The sequence below is a fragment of the Rhipicephalus sanguineus genome, chromosome 1 (assembly GCF_013339695.2).
Source record: "Rhipicephalus sanguineus isolate Rsan-2018 chromosome 1, BIME_Rsan_1.4, whole genome shotgun sequence".
Classification (NCBI taxonomy): Eukaryota; Metazoa; Arthropoda; class Arachnida; order Ixodida; family Ixodidae; genus Rhipicephalus; species Rhipicephalus sanguineus.
In genome coordinates this window covers 258811465-258831862 of record NC_051176.1, presented here as the reverse complement: position 1 = coordinate 258831862, position 20398 = coordinate 258811465, and the positions used below count along the sequence as shown (strand labels likewise).

The 20398-nt window shown below is 47.1% G+C and overlaps 1 protein-coding gene across 1 annotated transcript in view; it reads left to right on the top strand.

Annotated features, from left to right (window-relative positions):
• Positions 1-20398, top strand: part of LOC119378763 (mRNA (2'-O-methyladenosine-N(6)-)-methyltransferase) — an 89828-nt gene that overhangs the window by 32861 nt on the left and 36569 nt on the right. Inside the window, exons 8-11 of the mRNA XM_037647796.2 lie at positions 590-752; positions 11571-11746; positions 13966-14052; positions 16814-16998. Coding sequence (XP_037503724.1) covers positions 590-752; positions 11571-11746; positions 13966-14052; positions 16814-16998 — 611 coding nt within the window. The remainder of the gene's footprint in view (positions 1-589; positions 753-11570; positions 11747-13965; positions 14053-16813; positions 16999-20398) is intronic.

The window sequence follows — 20398 nt, the reverse complement described above, 5'->3', positions numbered from 1 at the left end:
TTCACTGATAGAAATGCCATTGACTATTTTTTTTAGACAATAAAGATTTTTTTATAAAAATTCTATGACAGTCAGGCTCCTGTCGTTTTTGCACATGAACTCTATGTCGAGGCGGAAATATTTTCCCCCAATTTAAACGACGTTGACAGACTAATCAACAAAAACTCATTAATTAACTTTTTAATTATTGACTTGAGGGCAGGTGTTTATATTACAAAGTTGCAGTGCGTGCCAATTTATAGCATACCTATTTTTTAAGAATCACAAAAGTTGCACGTACTTTGAGATATTCATAATCGAATTTCAAGATTGAAATCGAAACTGATTTCACACATGAGTTAATTACTGCATTTCTGTTAATTAGTCGAAACTGTGTCATTTTAATTGCTGCAAAGCATTTCCACCTCGAAGTTGAGTTTGTGTGTGAAAACGACAAAGGTCTTACTGTCATAGGATTTTTATAAAAAATCTGTATTGTCTAAAAAAAAAAACACCCTCTAGGTTGGCAGCTACAAGTCAGCAGTCACTATAAAAACTTATGCAGTGGCTGACATAGCATGATTGTACTCTACCTTCAATTATTTTACAGGAACGGCTTGCTCATCTGAAAAAACAGTGTCAGCCACATTTAGTCCAGGCAGCTCGTTCTTCAGTGGAAGGAATATGTGCCAAAATATATCATATGTCTGTCGAAAATGTGAAGAAGATACGGGAAAAGCATTGGACCATTCTCAACCAGCATGGCATCGAAGGTAAGCAAGAGTCATTGCAGTTTTTTAGGAACAACATGAAGGGTCATATGTTGCAATGCATTTGTCCCTGAGCATTGTTAATGAACTAACTAATTAGTGAAATCCTGCCACAACAAAATTAACTGGTATCAAAGAGATTTTGTTGTTGAATTTCGTAGTCGAGAGATTTACGAGCAAGTTAAAAAATAAACGGCCGCTAGGGCACCATGAACGTGGCATGTAAATAATCCTCTACATGACATGCACGTCACGATTTGCACACTATGACCTGTCACTTATTTTCGTCACACACTCTTGTCCCTCCACACCAATTTTGATATACGTCAAATTAACGAAACGGCCGCGAGTGCACCATGAGCATGGCATGTAAATCATCCTGTACATGACACGCATGTCGTTATTTTCATGTTACCATCTGTCATTTATGTTCTTCATACAGTCACGTTGTACAATACCAATCTTGGTGTATATCAAGCTAACGAAACGGCCGCGAGCGCACCATGAGCATGGCATGTAAGTCATGCTCTGCATGACATGCATGTCATGATTTTCATGTTACCACCTGTCGTTTACATTCATCATACAGTCACGTCACGCAACACCAATTTTGGTGTTTATGAATCTAGCGAAAGAGCCGTGAACGCACCATGAGCGTGGCATATAAGTGATGCCGTATATGACATCCATGTCATTATTTTTATGTTACCACCTGTCGTTTAAAATCGTCATATAGTCACGTTACGCAACACCCATTTCACTGTTTATGAATATAGCAAAACAGCCACATATATGACATATATGCGGCATGTAAGTCATGCCGCACATGACGTGCATGTCATGATTTTCATTTACCACCTGACATTTATGTTCTTCATACAGTCACGTCACACAATACCAAATTTGGCATATGTCAAGCTAGCGAGACGGCCGCGAGTGCAACATGAGCGTGACATGTAATCATGCTGTACATGACATGCATGTCATGATTTTCATGTTACCACCTGTCGTTTATATTCTTCATACAGTCACGTCGCGCAATACCAATTTTGATGTATATCAGGCTAGCAAACAGCCGCGAGCGCAGCATGAGCAGGGCATGTAAGTCCTGCTGTACACAACATGCATGTCATGATTTTCATGTTACCACCAGTCATTTATATTCGTCATACAGTCACGTCACGTAATAGCAATTTTGGTGTACACTCTAAGAAAAACTCGGGTATTTGGGGAGTATTTCTGCCACACAACAATAATCGTCATCCACCTCGCATTATCACTGCGGTCCCGGCACTTCCCGGTCACGAATGGCACGCGCGTCATCAGCATGACATAGCATTCTTGAAAGGAAAGTGATGAGAAGCGGGTTTTCAAGAAGGGAAACACAAGCAAGCCAGATGACTATTGTTGTGTGGCTGAAATACTCCCCAAATACTCGATTTTTTTCTTAGAGTGTATATCAAGCTAGCAAAACTGCCGCAAGCACACCATGAGTGTGGCACGTAATTATGATACATGACATGCATGTCATGAATTTCATGTTACCACCTTTCATTAAGTTCTTTATACACAAATCTCTCGCCATACCAATTTCGGTATATATCCACTTAATTAAATGACCGTGACAGCCTCGAGACCATGTCATGTAAATCATGCCGTACATGACATTCATGTCATGATTTGCGTGTTAGGACTTGTCAGTTATGTTCGTCGTACACTGTTGTCACGGCATACCAATTTTGGTAAACATCAACTTAACGAAAAGGCCGTGAGAGTGCCAAGACCGTGGCATGTAAATCATGCTGTTCATGACACGCATATCATGATTTTCATGTTACGACCAGTCATTTATGTTCGTCATACAGTCATGTCATGTCATGCCAATTTGGGTATACATCTCTTCAATGCAACGTCCACGAGAGCATAAAGTCATAGGCGGATGGATGGATGGATGGATGGATGGATGGATGGATGGATGGATGGATGGATGGATGGATGGATGGATGGATGGATGGATGGATGGATGGATGGATGGATGGATGGATGGATGGATGGGTGGGTGGGTAAGTGGGTGGGGCGGGCGGGCGGGCGGGCGGGCGGGCGGGCGGGCGGGCGTGCTGGTGTGCGGACAAACGTCCTTTGAACGCGTCCGTCCGTACGGACACGCTCAAAGTCACTGAAGTTCGCTAAGATATGCTTCGCATTTAAAATAACACAGACATTGTTCGGACGCAGTAAAAATTGTTTAAAGGGGCCCTGCGATGCTTTTTCAGCATGGCCAGAAAACACTGCCGATCGGTAGTCGAGGCTCCTGAGAACATGTGAGCCATACATTATAGCGCAGCACGCGGCCTGGAAGTTACAATTAATTCTCCAAGTCAGCTAGAAATCACTCACTCTTCTCTCGACATATGATGTCATAGACCGAAATGACCGAGCCATAAACACAAAGTTCACGGCCATTGGCTGATTTGAGCTTTGTTAGCTGCATAGTTACCACGGCCGCCGCGGGATGCTGCAATGTGCCTGTTGGGGTCGAACTTCGTACGTTCGCCGAATACCTCCATATTGTTACCCGCCTCGCGGCCGGCGTGCCTGCGCCAACACGGAGGCGGTGGTACCGGATGGTGGAACGACGACTGTCTGCTGGTCACAAAGGACGCGAAGACCCACGTCTCCCGAAGGGGTCAATTATGGTGCCTTACGGGAGACCGTGGCCTAGCCGGGCTACAGGGACGGAAGGTACACTTGCGCCTTCGCTGTGACAGCCAAAGGCGGCGGCAGTGATGCACGGCCAATTGTATTGATGGCCCGTCAGCACAGCATGGCAAGTACGTACCCGGAGGTGCTTTCCTACGACCCGTCAACGCATGAGGCCGAACATTCCGGAAACCGGGTTGAAAGGGAGCTGAGCAGCGGCGGCGAATCGACGAGTGGGCGAGAGGCGGTGGTTCCTGCGAGGAGGTGGCGAGGAGGAATCCGGGCCTGGTGTTTTCAGCGGCAGCCGACCGGGAGACAAGGAGAGAGTTACTCCTGCTTTCCGATTGGACTGTAAGAGTGTTTGAATGGGGAGACAGGGAATAAAAGCAGGGGTGCAGTGACAGGAGGGGGAGAAGAGAAACGAATAAACGTCTCTATCCAGATGATGTCGGAGCGGTCGTTTCCTCAAGGTGCCAGCAGATGAAAAGTTCTCGTCTTCAGCTTCCTTGGCGGCAGCAGCAAATGTCGCGCAACCAGCGAGGCGAGTAGAACAAACAAGAAGAACCTAACTGGCGCAGTCGAGCAGGATCTGCATGGCTGAACTGAGGAGGACAGCGGGGAGCGACATCGGCCGAGACTGACGACAACCACCTTCAACTGACTACCGCGCTGCGGGACCAACGAAGCAAGGCTAGTCCACCGGATTCCGAGGAGGAAGAGCGCACCGCAAGGCTACTTCAGGCGGGTACCTCTTGATTTTCTGTTGGGCGCAAGCGATGATAAAGCATTACAACTTGCGAGACAGAGAAAGGGACAACTCGGAAATGAACGGGGACGGGGCAGGAAACTTGCAAGCGTTGGGAGTCGCCGACAGCGGCACGGGGGGTCACGGTAGTGGCACGTCAGATACGGCGTCGGAACAGCAGCTAGCGCTGCTACAGCTTCAACTGAAAATTGCTGAGGCGGAAACTGAGAAGCAGCGCTTGATGCTGGAAAGCCAGCGGCTACGAGCCCGTGATCGGGCGGAGTCCAACGAGGGCGATGACAGCCTATCGCTCGGCGGAAGGTTGGAGGAAGACAGGCGACTAAAATTCGCAAGTTTGTTAAAGGGTGTACTGGCACCAATGCCGAACCAAGAGGCACTTGCGCCAATGTGGTTCGAGGACGTTGAGGCAACGCTCGAGTCGTATGAAGTTCCGAGCGAATGGTGGGCCGGGCTAGTTTTGCCACAGTTAAGCGAAAGGGCGCGTGGGCTGCTGTGCAGGCTGACAGCAGAGGAGCGAAAAGCCTACGTTAAGCTTAAGTCAAGCATTCTGGAGGGTCTCAGGCTTTCGGCGGCGGAGTACAAGAGGCTATTTGCGGGATCGAAAAAGGGAGAAAAGGAAATCCTGGATCAGTTTGCCGTGCGCCTTGAGAACTATTTTGACTATTATGTCCAAAGTTCAAAGGTAGGCACATTCGAGGAACTCAAGCAGCTAGTGGTCGCTGATCGGTTGAAAGAATGTTTGAGCCCGGAAGCGAGAGCGCACGTCGTTTGTAACCAACAGGAGGCCTTTTTGCTACCCAGTGGTGTGGCTAGGCTCGCGGAGAGCTTCGAGGAGAGTGAAAAGTGCAAGACAGCACAAAAGAAGGCGAATATCGAGGAGTGGCAAAAGAAAGCTAAAACACCTGTAGATACACCCACGGACGGAAAGGGGAAAAGGCGATGTTTTGAGTGCAAGGGAACCGACCACATTGCCAGGAATTGCCCCAATAAGGGCTTAGGTGCAAGGCAAGGCACTAGGCCAGCAGGACGACAACAAAACGGTCCAGTGGTCGCGAGAGTGACGGCTTCTGCATTCGGGTTAGGAATAACAACGACAGACAGGTTGTGGCAGCGTAAGGAGCAGAAACAACCCTCACTGGAGACCGTAACGCTTAAGAGCTCGGGTCGTTCATTAAACGCCGTGGTAGACTCAGGAGCAGAAGTGAGCGTCATTAGAAAGGCAGTGGTACCTCAGTACAACGGTACGGGTTCGCAGATAAAGTTGACGGGAGCGTTCGGGCAACAGGTGACCGCTGAGTTGGCTTACGTGCCGCTCATAGCTACTGAAGGAAATCCTTACGTGATGTCCGAGGCGGTGCAGTCTGCCGTGCTTTGTGCAATCACAGATAAGCTGCTAGACGGCACGGACGCGCTGATCACTCCCAACGATTACGCACAACTTCTCGAGGAAAGGGTTAAACGTGACATAGTGCCAGACGAGTGTTCAGCAGTCGAGGAGACCGAAGCCATGGTAGAGCTGTCAGAGGAGGCATGCGAGGAGCAACGGGCGATTGTGGGCGTCATAACCGCGGAGAGTGACAGCGAAGGTTCCGAGCCGGTCAAAAGCAAACGACAGGAGTTTCGTGAGGCTCAGGAAGCAGACCCGGCTTTGCGAGACGCTTGGGCGCAGGCAAAGGCCGGAACGCATGGTATGCTTGTTCAGGACGAGCTATTATATCATCAGGAACACCTCGCGGGTCGCATGTGCAAACAGCTAGTGCTACCATCGCACAGGCACAAAGAAGTGCTGAAAATGGCTCACGATTCACCATGGGCAGGTCATTTAGGAGAGCGGAAAACACTACAACGGGTGAAAAGCTCATTTTACTGGCCGCAGATGTCGCGAGACGTAAAGGAGTACTGTAGATCGTGTCATGGATGTCAGGTGAAATCTCCGACGAGGCAGATAGATAGGGTACCGATAACGCCACTGGCCAGGCCCAGCGCGCCGTTTCAGACAGTAAACATGGACTGCATCGGTCCTATGGAACCCCCTTCGGCTAGAAGTCACCGCTATGCTCTTTGTGTCGTAGACTTACATACCAGATGGCCAGAAGTGGTATGCCTCCGTTCACTAACGGCAAAGGCTGCATGTGACGCGCTACTGCAGATATTTTCTCAACATGGGGTGCCAGAGACAATTTGCTCAGATCAGGGCACCAACTTTACGTCAAGGTTGACACAGGAGATGTTGCAAAGACTGGGGGCAACACCGAGGTTTTCCACACCTGATCACCCGCAAAGCAACGGCTTAGTGGAGCGCTGGAACGGCACATTCAAAAGAATGCTTTCTCACATAGTCAGTGAACACGGGCGCGAGTGGGATAGGATGATTCCGTTTTTGCTATGGGCATATCGTGAGGTTCCGCACGCGACTACAGGGCGGTCTCCGTTCGAGCTCATGTACGGGCGGGTGCCGAACGGGCCCCTATCTATTCTCAAAAGGACTTGGTCAGGAGACTGGGAAGTTCCGGAATCACTGGGTATGCCAGCAGCGGAATATCTTGCGAAGCTCCGAAGTAGGTTGGAAGAAGCTAGCGAAGGAGCCGCCCGTCAAAGTGAAGTCAGTCAGAAGGAGTACGTAGGACGCTACAACTTGAGGGCCACAGACAAACAGTTTGTCACAGGGGACCAAGTATTATGGCTCGAGAAGGAAGGAGAGGGGAAGCTAGTGGCAAAATGGATGGGACCGATGACTGTAGTCGGAAAACTGCGACCGTACAGTTATTTAGTTGAGCTCGATGACGGTTCACGCAGAACCATTCACGCTAACAAGCTTCGCGCATATCACACCCGAGTAACTGCAGTAGGAGTGATATTCGAGGGCGATCAGGAATTTGGAGAGGTTCCGGTCCCACCATGCGGGCTAGAGGCGCAGGCGACGCTGCAGCCTGACGAAATAGCACATCTTGAGCCCACACAGAGAGAACAGCTGCGAGACTTAATCGCGAGGCATCCGAGGGTATTCGCAAACAAACCCGGCACCTGCAAAGTGGGAACACACAAAATACAAATCAAAGCAGGAGAGCAACCGAGACGTGCATACCCCTACAGGGTGCCGGTGGCGCTGGTGCACGAGGTAGAGAGGCAGGTAAATGAGCTCCAGCAGTGGGGATTGATATACCCGGTTGAAAGTCCGCACGCGTATCCACTGGTCTGCGTATCAAAGAAGGATGGTGGCATCCGCATCTGTTGCGATTACAGGAGACTGAACGAAATAACAGAGACAGACGCATTTCCCATGAGCGTGGCGACTGATCTGTTATACCAGGTAGCGAAAGCCAAGTACATAACTCTGCTAGACATGTTCAGGGGTTACTGGCAAATACCTCTCGACGAGGACGCGCAGGTTTGTACTGCTTTTGCCACTCCCTCAGGCCAGTACGCATGGAAAGTGATGCCCTTTGGGTTAAAGAATGCCGCCAGCACCTATCAGAGGGTCATCAATGGTGTACTGGCCCCACATAGACATTACGCTTGCGCTTACATTGACGATGTAGCGATATACTCTGAGAACTGGAACGAGCACCTGGAACATTTGGACAAGGTGCTTGCGTCTCTGGCGAAGGCAGGGTTGACGCTAAACGTAAGCAAATGTCGGTTTGCACAACAAGAAGTGAAATTCTTGGGGCATATTGTGGGATCAGGCAGGCACGGGGCCGATCCAGAGAAGGTTCGGGCGATAAAGGAGATCCCGGCTCCCGAAACGAAGGGACAACTTCGGAGTTTCTTAGGGCTAGCCAACTATTATAGGGACTACGTGCCCGAGTACTCTAAAGTCGTTATGCCTCTGACCAACCTAACTGGCCGACGTATTCCGCAGAAATTACCTTGGAATACAGAGGCGCAGGAAGCTTTTGACAAGGTGAAAAACTGTCTAGTGCAGGCGTCGGCGTTGCAAGCCCCAGATCCGAGGAAAGAATTTATCCTCGCCACAGATGCGTCCGATTACGCGGTTGGTGCGTGCCTGGCACAGCAGGATCTGGAGGGCAAGGAGCGCCCTATCGCTTTTCTGAGCAAGAAGCTTAGCCCGACTCAGACCCGATGGGCCACCATAGAAAAGGAAGCTTATGCAATCATTTGGGCACTGGGGAAGTTGGACGCTTGGCTTTTTGGCGCTAAAATCAAGGTGATTACCGATCACAACCCACTCAAATTTCTGACTCTAACCACTCCGCAGAGCGCGAGGCTGACACGCTGGGCGTTGGCGTTACAGAAGTATAACCTGGAAATTGAACACAAAAAGGGGTGTCTAAACGCTAATGCTGACGCGATGTCGCGGTTGGTGACTCCTAACGATGATGCATAAAAGGGACAGCGAGTTAAGGGGGGGTACATGCTTTGTCAGCGCGTGCGCTGGGCAGAGTCAATGAGGTACGAGTGACAGTGGTGCCTCACGTGTCGAGTCAGTGAACATGTGTGAATATGCGGTTGTGTGTGTGTCGCATGTCATAGATACAGTGCAACACAGTTGGAGGGGAGGTGTTGGGGTCGAACTTCGTACGTTCGCCGAATACCTCCATATTGTTACCCGCCCCGCGGCCGGCGTGCCTGCACCAACACGGAGGCGGTGGTACCGGATGGTGGAACGACGACTGTCTGCTGGTCACAAAGGACGCGAAGACCCACGTCTCCCGAAGGGGTCAATTATGGTGCCTTACGGGAGACCGTGGCCTAGCCGGGCTACAGGGACGGAAGGTACACTTGCGCCTTCGCTGTGACAGCCAAAGGCGGCGGCAGTGATGCACGGCCAATTGTATTGATGGCCCGTCAGCACAGCATGGCAAGTACGTACCCGGAGGTGCTTTCCTACGACCCGTCAACGCATGAGGCCGAACATTTCGGAAACCGGGTTGAAAGGGAGCTGAGCAGCGGCGGCGAATCGACGAGTGGGCGAGAGGCGGTGGTTCCTGCGAGGAGGTGGCGAGGAGGAATCCGGGCCTGGTGTTTTCAGCGGCAGCCGACCGGGAGACAAGGAGAGAGTTACTCCTGCTTTCCGATTGGACTGTAAGAGTGTTTGAATGGGGAGACAGGGAATAAAAGCAGGGGTGCAGTGACAGGAGGGGGAGAAGAGAAACGAATAAACGTCTCTATCCAGATGATGTCGGAGCGGTCGTTTCCTCAAGGTGCCAGCAGATGAAAAGTTCTCGTCTTCAGCTTCCTTGGCGGCAGCAGCAAATGTCGCGCAACCAGCGAGGCGAGTAGAACAAACAAGAAGAACCTAACTGTGCCCATGCGCTCGCTCGCGATCACACTGAAAGTAAGCCGCGTGTTCTTTTTCTAAGAAAAAAAACGTAAAGAAAGTGCTCAAGATCATGATGTGCGCTGTAGAATGGACATAGCTTCTTCTCCGCTTGTTATCAAGCGTTACCCTACCAGCATTGCTCATCACATACACAGCTCCGGTAAACCGTAATGCGCAAACGATAAGAAGTCTACGAACGAACTAAAATTCACTGGTGTGCCAGCAGTACAAGACACTGAGAGGTGTGCTGTTTGAACGTCTCCAAACAACGCAAAGACCAATGCTGTTTGATGTCACTGAGATGAATCGCTAAAGTTTGTTGCGTACATTATTTACAAACAGGATCCACTCTGTTGACTACATCGCTAGGTCCTTCACTTTCCGATTCGATGCTTGCATGAACTTTAAATCAAAAGTCAACCTTTTATGCAAAGTATTGTTGCCAAAGGCTTCTTTTTTGCGTAGGAGGTGCCTGAAGAATGTTTGAATAATATGGAAGTATAAAAAGCATATATAAATGCCATGAAAAAACATCAAATTTGTTTAACCTGAGATATGGTGACCTAGACTTGATTCTGCGCTGACGAAGTCCTCTTCACAACGGCCGTATGTCACGCGTCTTGCATAAAGCCTAAGGAAATGCAGGTCGAACACACTGTGCTAATAAGGGACAAGTGAAGCTATCATGCCTATTCTTTCAATTTATCGCCACTGTCTTCCTCTGCAGCAGCAGTGAAACTTCATTGCATTAAAATTACAGATTGACATGCATTATAATGAGGTGAAAAATACATGGTGTTCTGTGGACATGAAGTTGTAAAAACTGAAATGCTTCGTTAAATCGAGAAATGTGTTATATTGAAATTCGTTTTAACTCTTTGAAGTTCGTTTAACTTTAACAGGCTTAACTTTTTATGTTAGAAAAGTGTTTCAGGCAGCACATACTGAAATTTGATAGGTACAACCAATCTACATGGGACTTTAACTCTTTGAGGGTTTACGCCGTACATGTACGACATTGCCTGTATGTTTAAAATGCGCGCCTTTTTCGATAATTTCTCTTGCTTGTCATGTGCTGCCACACTGCGGGAATACATGGAATTTTTTTGTAGCGTCAATGCCTCTCGGTTTCTTTTTTTATGCGCTTCTACAGCGGTGCGCCAGCTAGTTTCGGTTTCGTCCTTCGGTCGGTTCCCGCTCTTTGAGCCCGCAAAACTGATGGCTTTCTGGTTTAGAATGTTTCAAAAGGTGACAGATTTGTTACTGTCTCGTTTATTGCTCCCCGGTAAGTGATTATGCCTGTTTCCGTGCAGGCTCTGACTGACACAGACAATGCTGCTGTGGTTGCGTTTCCTGTTTTGGGACTCGCAAAAACCATTCCCGTTTCATTGGCAATAAGACGAATGATTATTATAATTTTTGGACTTGTTCTTGCTTTCCGGACGCGCTCACAAGCACACAATTTCCTTCAGTGCGCTGACCCGCACAGTTTGCTTACGCTGTGGAAGTGCACACCGGTTTCTCGGCTGCAAAAGTGAGTCTAACGAATCTAGTGAAGTCTAGCGACTGGTGAATCAGAATCTGATTCAGTAAATGTCAGCCCGTCATACAAGGCGTTACTTACAAGTTAAAAAGCGTGTGCAGTGAGGCGATGCTGACTGGATAAAAAGTGGCTTTTCTCCCTCCGTGTTTCCACTTGACGTCACTTTGTGCACTTATTTTTGTATGTCTGTGAACTACACAGACGTTAATTGCAGCACATGATTTTTTAACAATCGTATAGGTTTTTTTTTTTATAATTTATCTTGCTGTTACGCATGTAAAAACTATGGGCATGCAACAACACAAAAAAAAATTTTGTCACTTTACAGTGACCCCAAAAAAATTTTAGTCAGTTTCTTTCTTAAATAGATTCGTCTGCATAATTTAATTCAGCATTAAAAAATACACACTTTTGGGACGCATTTCATGAAAAAAATCGACCCTCAAAGGGTTAATTCGATGACACTTGTGAGCTTTACAGTTGTGAGAGGCGTCAAATGCATTTATGTGTTGAATTTGTGTTGTGCAGAAATCACAAGCCCATTGCACGTGGCAAACCCCAAAAAAGTGTTCTGCTATCCAGTCCAGTTTGCCATCTCATCACCTCGGTTACCAGCAGTGGAAGTGCTCACTGACAAGGACAGCACCCTTTTGCGCTACAAAGGGGAAGTTGTGCGCATCAACACACTGTACTTTCAGAAACTCGTGAGTTTACATTGTTGTAGAAGCTTTAAGCTGACTCTCTACCTTTCGTTATGTCAATATGTGAAAAGTACATCTGTACACCTAAGGTGTCATAGATCGGAGCTTATAAAAAATTAAACATGCTTGAGCCTGTGTAGTGTTCTGGCCATTGCTCTTCTTTAAAGCACCTAAATTTTGTGCGCACTCGAACCTCGTTATTACGTACCCGCTTTAAGCGTACTAACGGTTAAAACGTAGTTGCGACGAATCCCCGACCGAGTCTCATAGAGCCTAATGCATTCGCTGACCCTCTTAAGCCGTAGTGCTTCGCCCTACGCCTACCGGTTAGTGCGTACCCTGAGTACCGTGATAACGTTTTGTGTCATAAAATTTTACTGCGCCGCTGAACTTCCCGACGCACAATGTGCTGCCAAAGGTTTTCCGTCTTTTCGAGGAGTGCGTAGATCGGTCGATCACTGATTCCGACTTCCGCGCGATTGCGGCGACGCCTTTGCGGGTAAGCATTGGGAAAGAACGAAGGTGAGGGGGCGGCCATCGACGAACGCGCCTGCATGACTTATCGCCGACAACCTTATCACAATAAGTATCTTCAGGTATCTGCTCGGGCACGCGTGCAGCGCAGCACTGCTTTAAGCCTACTGCACGCTTTTAATAGGCGACAACCCGAACGCGCTGGACCGCCGATCTCTGCCGCCTCGTTGTGCGGGGCCGTGTTAAAGCGCGTGCCACTTTGTAGAAACGAAAGCAGCTCGCTGTTGCGGAGTAGAGCGTTGCTAGTCGCGGGCGACGAGAAACCTCTTTGCATAGACGCTGTCACGCTAAACGCACGCGTACGGTTCAGCAAGCGTAGCGCTGTTGTAACCATACTGCATGCTTTTATTGGGCGACCACCCAAACGCGCTTCCGTCCGCTGCCAGGACCGCTAGAGCGTCACGGAGTGCGCATCACTTGCGGGAAGTTTGTCATCGCCGCGTTAACCGAACAAGCTCATCTGTGCTCATCGCCGCATCTGTGCACGGTCTGGAACGAAGTGGGTACGAAGAACACTCCCACGACAAATACGCGCGTGCGGTACAGCAAGCGGACCGGCGGCCCAGCAGTGACGGCGTGAGCCGAGAGGGCGACACGCTGCATGCAACTAGCCAGGAGACGATCGGCTCCACGCAGCCGTACAGCGTTTCACTGGAACTGTGTCAGTTTTCAGTCAGTAGCAGATCGCGGTACAGACGCACACACATATATCGTGGAAAGCCAACACTGTCCGTTCTGTCGCCATGTCGGTCACTGCCAGGGGCGTAGCCAGAAATTTTGTTCGGGGGGGGGGGGGGGGGTGTTCAACCATACTTTATGGATGTTCGTGCGTGCATTTGTATGTGCGCGTGTATATATACGCCAGCAAAACTGAAAAATTTCAGGGGGGGTTTGAACCCCACAATCCCCCCCCTGGCTGCGCCCCTGGTCACTGCGTATTCCGGACCCTGTAATAGTTCCGAAATGCTCCTTGGCGTCGCCACCGCGCGCTATTGGCACTATCGGACGGTCGTGCGAGAGTACCAGAATGTTTTCTCCTGTTTGGCAAAAAGAAAGAAAAGGCTTTGCAGCGGGTACTTTAGGTAATATTTGCTGTGGCACTGTATTTCTTTGCTGGCGGCGATGGCGTACGCGAGGAGATGCAAATTTTTACTTGGTGGTTAATGCGTACTACCGTTTAGTGCATAGTTATGCGGCGTTCCCGGCAGGTACGCATTAACGAGGTTCCACTGTATATATGGCACTAGTGTTGCGGAAGTCAGGGTTCTTCCCATGGAAGGCGACAGTGGAAGTGCTGCCCACTGCTCCGACTGATTGCTTTGAAATGTCTGCGTAAGGAACCAAAAAATGGCAACTGTGTGCGCACAACACCAGCGGGTAGAGAGCCTACATAAAGGCTCGTATTACAGTGAGATAAGTACACTATGTACGCTCTTTACAAACGGGCTCTGCCTCCCACCACCTGGTTGCCTAAAACAGGGTTGAACAGGTGGCCTTGTGGCCTCAAAGATTGCCAACACAGTGTGAGGGCAACACCACTGCTGCGAGTACTTGGGTAATTCTGAATAATTGAGCATGTAGAGAAAAGTTGAAACCCAGGTGGTAAGAGGATAAATAGTAGGCATTATTGTATCCTGTACTACTTTTATTTTACACCTTTGTCTGTTTTTCTCCAATTCTTTCCCTAGGAGCAACTTTACAGGTGGAACTGCACAGATGACAGGAAATTTGAGAACTTCCTTCCACGTGTTTGGTGCATGCTGAAGAGGTACCAGGTGGGTTGCTGTACTCATTTTATTGTGGTTTTCACAGCCACTGCTGTAGCCGGGGTGGGAGGGGGGCAGTGGCTGCCCCCCGGCTACAGCAGTGGCTGTGATTTTGCATGTGTATATACAGGGTGTTTCAAGAAATGTGTCCAACCTTCTCCAAAAATCAGGAAAATGCGATATTTGATTGTTGCCTTCAGAATTGGTTTTTCTGTAGTGGCAGGGATTTTAAGATGGTTAAAGAAATTATTTGGAACTGTAATTAAAAGAGTTAAATTAATTAACTTTTTAATTAGTGGAGTTAGGTGGTTGTGTCAAATCGGAGGATTGAAGTTGTTCATGCCATAAAACCAACTCAACTTTGAGATTTCGAAAAACTGGCATCTAGTAATAATTACGAAGTAATGAAATTCAACCAAATTCGATGGTGAAACCTAAACAGAAACATGGAAGAATGCAGCTGCCATATTCTTCTGATACGTCCAAAATGAGTGAATGACTTTTTCTGTAGCGCTAGGCATCTTACGATGGTTAGAGACATGACTTGAGACAGTAATTAAGAAATTTAAATTAATTAACTTTTTAATTAGTGGAGTTAGGTGACTGTGTCAAATTGGGGAATTGAAGTTCTTCATGCCAGAAACGCATCCCAACATTGAGATTTCGAAAAAGTGGCCTCTAGTAATCATTACGAAGTAATGAAATTCAACTGAATTCGATGCCTTTCGCTGTTGAAAGCAGTTGCATTTGGTTGAATTTCATTACGCCACAACAATTACTAGAGGACGCTTTTTCGAAATCTCAAAGCTCGGATGAGTTCCTCGCATGAAGAACTTCAATTCTCCCATTTGACACAATCACCTAACTCCACTAATTAAAAAGTTAATTAATGTAACTTTCTTAATTACTGTCCTAAATGTTATCCTTAACTACCTTAAGATTCCTGCCGCTACAGAAAAATCAATTCTGAAAGCCCCGAGCAAATATCGCATTTTCCTAATTTTTTGAGAAGGTTGGACACATTTCTTGAAACACCCTGTATACACGCACACATACAAATGCATGCACGAACTTATGCTACTGCTCACAGCTGTAATGAGCTTTTGTTGTCATTGTTTTTATTGTTGTGTTTGTCCTTTTACGAAATAAGTGCAGTGAAGCTATGTGTAAAAATCAGGGTTGTGTAAGTAATGAAATTACTTACACAAACTGCACTCACAAGCACGAATTACCGGGGCTCTATGCATGCTGTCACTGCATGTCTTGAAATTGCACAGATTTCATGGTGCGTACTATGACTATGCATCTTCAGTGCTGCTAGTGTCGCTGCCATGTGTATCTCTCGCTACTCACAGACTCCGGATGTGAAGATGCGGCGTGCGATGGCTTCGTCAAATGCAAAATGGGATGCAGATTTTTTTTGCCTAAATCAATAAATTAGGCGATAATGGGGGTAAAACGAGAACAGGTTGCATTTGTTCCGGCCCCTCGCGGAACCCTAAAATGCTCTTCACAGAACCCTTGGGTTCCGCGAACGCCAATTTGAGAACCCTTGTTATAATGTAACAGTAGCTGTCCTCTATTCCAGTATATTCGTGCCCATTAATATAGCTTTGCTGCAAGTAATAGTATGGGCATAAATCTGCCTTGTGCCAGAAATATGAGTGCCTGAAGTTTGTTAGAATTTTCTGGTGCTATTATCTGGTATTCCGTACCTACGAATCGAAAAACTAAGTGCAACTTTGATTTTTGTTCTAACAAATCTGAAATTTTCTGATAGGGTCGCGTTTCTGGAGTTATGTCTCGCATGCACCGAATGTCTTCAATTTGCAGTTGTTTTGTGTTGTTTTTCTGTTGATATTAATTCAGAGTTCCCTGCTAAATTAATCCAGAGCGGCCCACTACGGTATGCCTTTAGCCATACCCTTGGTTTGACATGTAAATCCCCGGAAATTGTTATTTTGCTGCCAGCATGCAATTCAGCACCCATTATAGCTAGAGCTACTCATTCATACTATTTTGAAATTCGAGAGTCGGGTGCTATTTCTCAAGATGATAATCGGGGGAGAAATCGGGTTTTTTTTGTGTAACCATTGCGAAATTTGGGTTTTTTTCATGTTAAATTTACAAAAGTTCCAAGTAATACATTTATGCAAATTAATAAGTAATAATGAGAGCAAAGAGTTAGGTGCTCTCCAAGTTAGCACCTAACCCAGAGCTAGGTGCTTGTTGGGTGGTTTGTTGAGAGCTGTGTAGCATCCACAGTGCTGCATGCAGCTTGTGAAGTGAACTACAGGTCTCTGGAGTTTACTTAACCAAAGAGGATCCAACTTTATTTCATGAGGCAGGGTAGCTAGCATGTGTGCACTGGAAACTCCGTGCGACTTAAAAAAAAGTAGTTTCATGAGTTTGGAATTCGGGGAGAAATTGCGCTTAACCCAGTTCTCCTAAAACATGTTTGGGGTGTAATAATCTGGTAAAATCAGGTTTCACCTGAAAACTGACAACCCTAATTAGTACAACCAAGCATGCATTTTCACTGTATCAGTTACTGAAGCTACATAATAGAAATTGTTGTTTGTGGACTGTCAGATACGGTTGTAGTATCTTCATGTATTAACTTCATGTATGGTGCAAGGACGTACCTTTAATTATCAATCCTTCCTCTTATGTTAAAAAAGAAATTATTTTATTTTTTACTACTCAAAATGTAGTTGCTGTTTCAGAATGAATTCTGGTGTGTAGTAATTGCAAAATTCTCTCCTTTCAGACATATCTGGGACTGTCATCTAATGAAGGTCATGGGACTCAAAATTCACTGCCTGCACTGGTCATGGAGTGCTTGCACAAGCATTTTGGGGTGACCTTTGAGTGCTTTGCGTCACCTCTGAACTGCTACTTCAGGCAGTACTGCTCAGCATTTCCTGACACTGACAGCTTCTTTGGATCACGAGGGTATGTGATGCAGGCTTCTTGCCCTTCTATAGTTGATCTACTCACATTTGCCAAAAACGTAAGAAAATGCTAGTTGACCAACGTGCCACACTGTGGCCTCTCTCTTTTAGTACCTGTGTTGCTTTGGAAGGTTAAACTGCTTTTAACGTTTCCTAGGTTATGTCAGAGTAAGGCCCGTAATTACAAACCAACCTTATACATATCTTTTGCCCACCTTACGTTTTCGGCGCCTTAACACATTTCCTAAACAAACTGTATACTCAAGATCGACCTTTCCTTCACCTTATCGCCGTGAAAAAAGAACATTACTTTAAGCACGGCAGGTACCTTAAGGTGCCACTTTGCAGCATAAAATGGCTGACCAGACTAGCAGCTTTTCAGAGCTGGTTGATTTCGTCACAATTTTAAGAGAAGCTGACGTTCGCAAGATGCATCCATACGTGCAATTAACATTGCGTGTACTCGGGGACCATGGAAATCCCATGGAAGAGTGCAATGACTGCAAGTTCCTGAGCAGATAACACTTTTCAAAGCGAATAGTTCTTATGCTTTTTCCTGGAACCAAGCTCCAACAATCGTGGTTTCCCCATGCCGCCATTTGTTCAACCTGCTTGCACTTCCTCTTCTTGTATGTCACCGACGCCATATCTCTTCGTTCAGTTTCTTTCACATTGCAAAGCTTCCTGACCAAGTCGTTAAGCAGCGCTCTCTCTTCTGTAAATTTACTTTCTTCCTTTCTGCTGCCTTAGCAAAAGACTAACCACTTAACGTTAATAGGTAAGCAAATTTCTACGTGCTCAAATACAAAGCATAGAGATAAAACACATAAATACCGGAAAAAAAATGGCTCCATTGCTACTATTACTATAGAAATTAACGCTTCATGGACCGGCACGTCTCTCTCCACGTGCTACTTTCGCAACTCATCTCCACAAACCACCGGTTGCTATAACAACGGTAAAATGTTAACAAAAGGAGTACACCGCATGGCCAGATAAGATGCATGGAATTTCAGGTTAGCAGCTTGTCCGCAACGGGTATGGGCATGCATATCTGCGTTTGCATCTTATTGCTTTGAGCAGGCAGTTATTTTCGCTTGCTAATAAACCAGCGATGAGGCCAGGGAAACTTCATAACCTCGTTCCCATGCTCATCCCTTATGATGACAAGGCCATCTTCCATAAGGCTGCCTTGATACCGAATAAGGCGAGTCGTTGAAACGCACTGTGACTTTTCCTTATGCTTGTATGTTTCCAATCCCTATGAAAAGGTGCCTTATAGCACCAAGTTAAGGTTGGTTTGTGAATATGGGCATTAGTGCACTGCGACATTTGAAAGCTTAGGCACAAATCCTTTCTATGTGCAGGCTTTTGTTTCACTTCACATGTCAGCAGCTGCTGTAGCGTGTTGTTAGCATCTTTCCCGGCTGCGTTGTCTATCAGGAAATTTATTCCTCTGATTGGCCAAATCCTGCAGTACAATGTGTTCCTTGTATGATACCGTGATCAATGCAAAAAGAAGTAAAAAAAAGTGAAGGGGGCTAATAGAAGTTATTGAATTTACGAATTCAAAATAAAAGCAAACGACAAAAAGAGGCACACTCGTTTTGCACTTTATTGACCCAGCAAGGATTTAGGTTGTTCCTAATCAAAACGTGTCTTTCGTTCATTAGTAGTGGAAGAGTTGCCCATTGTGTCCTTTCCACGGTAACCCAAAGCCGCACTTTCTGACAGGCGATTTACTTTATGTTGAATTTCAATGTTGCAGTTGGAGAAAGTTTGTTCCAATGACCAAGTCGTGGCAGGAGCTGCATGTTCTAATAAGAGTCGGAGCTTATTCAGAGCAGCAGCCACTGCATGGAGCAGGAAAGGTTGCTCTGCAAAAATCTGTAAAGTGTACCAAAACTTTGCGTGACATATAGTTCCTTCAGTTGCCCTTTTACATTTTTCCTGCTCGGTGGCCTCGCGTTAGTTGCGAGTTTTCATGGTAATGGCAGACGACATGGACAACTCAGCCTGGCATACAGTGCTTGTGTGTCTCTATAGCAACAACTCCCAGTCAGGAAGCTGAAGTTCTGAGACCTGCACTGGAGCATCTATTTTCTCGACCCTGGTTGCAGTACAGAGTGCAGTTCGAATTCATTGCTTCGGTAGAAATTTATTGGGAAATTTACTATTATACTCATCTATTGTGTAAGCTGAGCATGAACCTTGCACTGCAGCAGTCACATTTCAGTGGAGGTGAAGTGTTAGAGGCTCGGGTACTTAGATTTAGGTGCATGTTAAAGGGCCAGTAAACAACCCCGAGGTCCAGAAATTGTAATGAAGAGAAATATGTGCACTTTTGCAATGTGAACATGTTGCCGCAAGAATTTTGCGAGTACGTGCTATAATAAGGAAGTTACAGAGGTTAGAATATCCGTTTTGGCTGGTTTCAAATTTTCGTGCGGCCTCGCCACCCTTCTCAGCCACAGGGAGGGGAAGGCGAAGCCCGTCGTCGTGACTCCACCCAGTCTGGCAACGCAACAGGACGTCAGCAATTCACGTTATCGACGAGCTCGATCAGCCGCTATGCACTTCCGCTTGCTGCGGCCCTGGTTATTTATTGTTTACGTTGTCGCACGTGCTCCGTAACTTTACAGGCAGTTTTCGGCTCTTCGGTATTTTTAAACCTTTGTGACAGTTCACAATGCAGCAGTAATGCGTGCTTGCTTTCCAAGACGACCAACGGGCGCGAGAGAAAAGAACCCCGCTTGCCGCGCGTGCAATGGGAAAACCAAGCAAGCGCGACCCGTCCGAGCTACCGGAGGTTTCTCTCTCTCGCTCGATTTGCAGCCGACAAGTGAACAATGCTTCCTCTACGTGTTGCTCATGTCGAAGGCCAAGTTCGTGCAGGTGCTATCTGCGTGGCCGAAACCGCATCACCGCAGGGCCAAGAAACAAGGCGCAGTTTCGTAGCGGCGGGTGGGAACAGGAACTGACGTTAACTTGTTGAGGCCTGGTTTAGACCAATCGACGAGCTCAGTGCTACGTAAACTCGCCGATCGCCGAGTTTGCGTCACTGCGCGTACAAGGAGGATTGGTCAGGCGTAGGAAAGAAGCGTGGGAATTGTTTTTGGAAATGAAGGGTTTGCGCGGCGTGCAGCTCTGTAATATTCGGAAAACGTGATCGCCACGGTCTACTGTACGAATTAGCGAGCTTGTTTGGGGGGTGTAAAAAAAAAAGTCGCAGCCTGTTTACGGGCCCTTTAAACAACCCCAGGCAGTCGAAATTTCCATACCCCGCCACTACGGTGTGCTTCATAATCATATTATGGTTTTGGAACGTAAAACCCCAGATGATATTATGAGCGTGAACCTTGCCGGTTGGCATCATGCAGTTTTTTATATGCACCAGTATT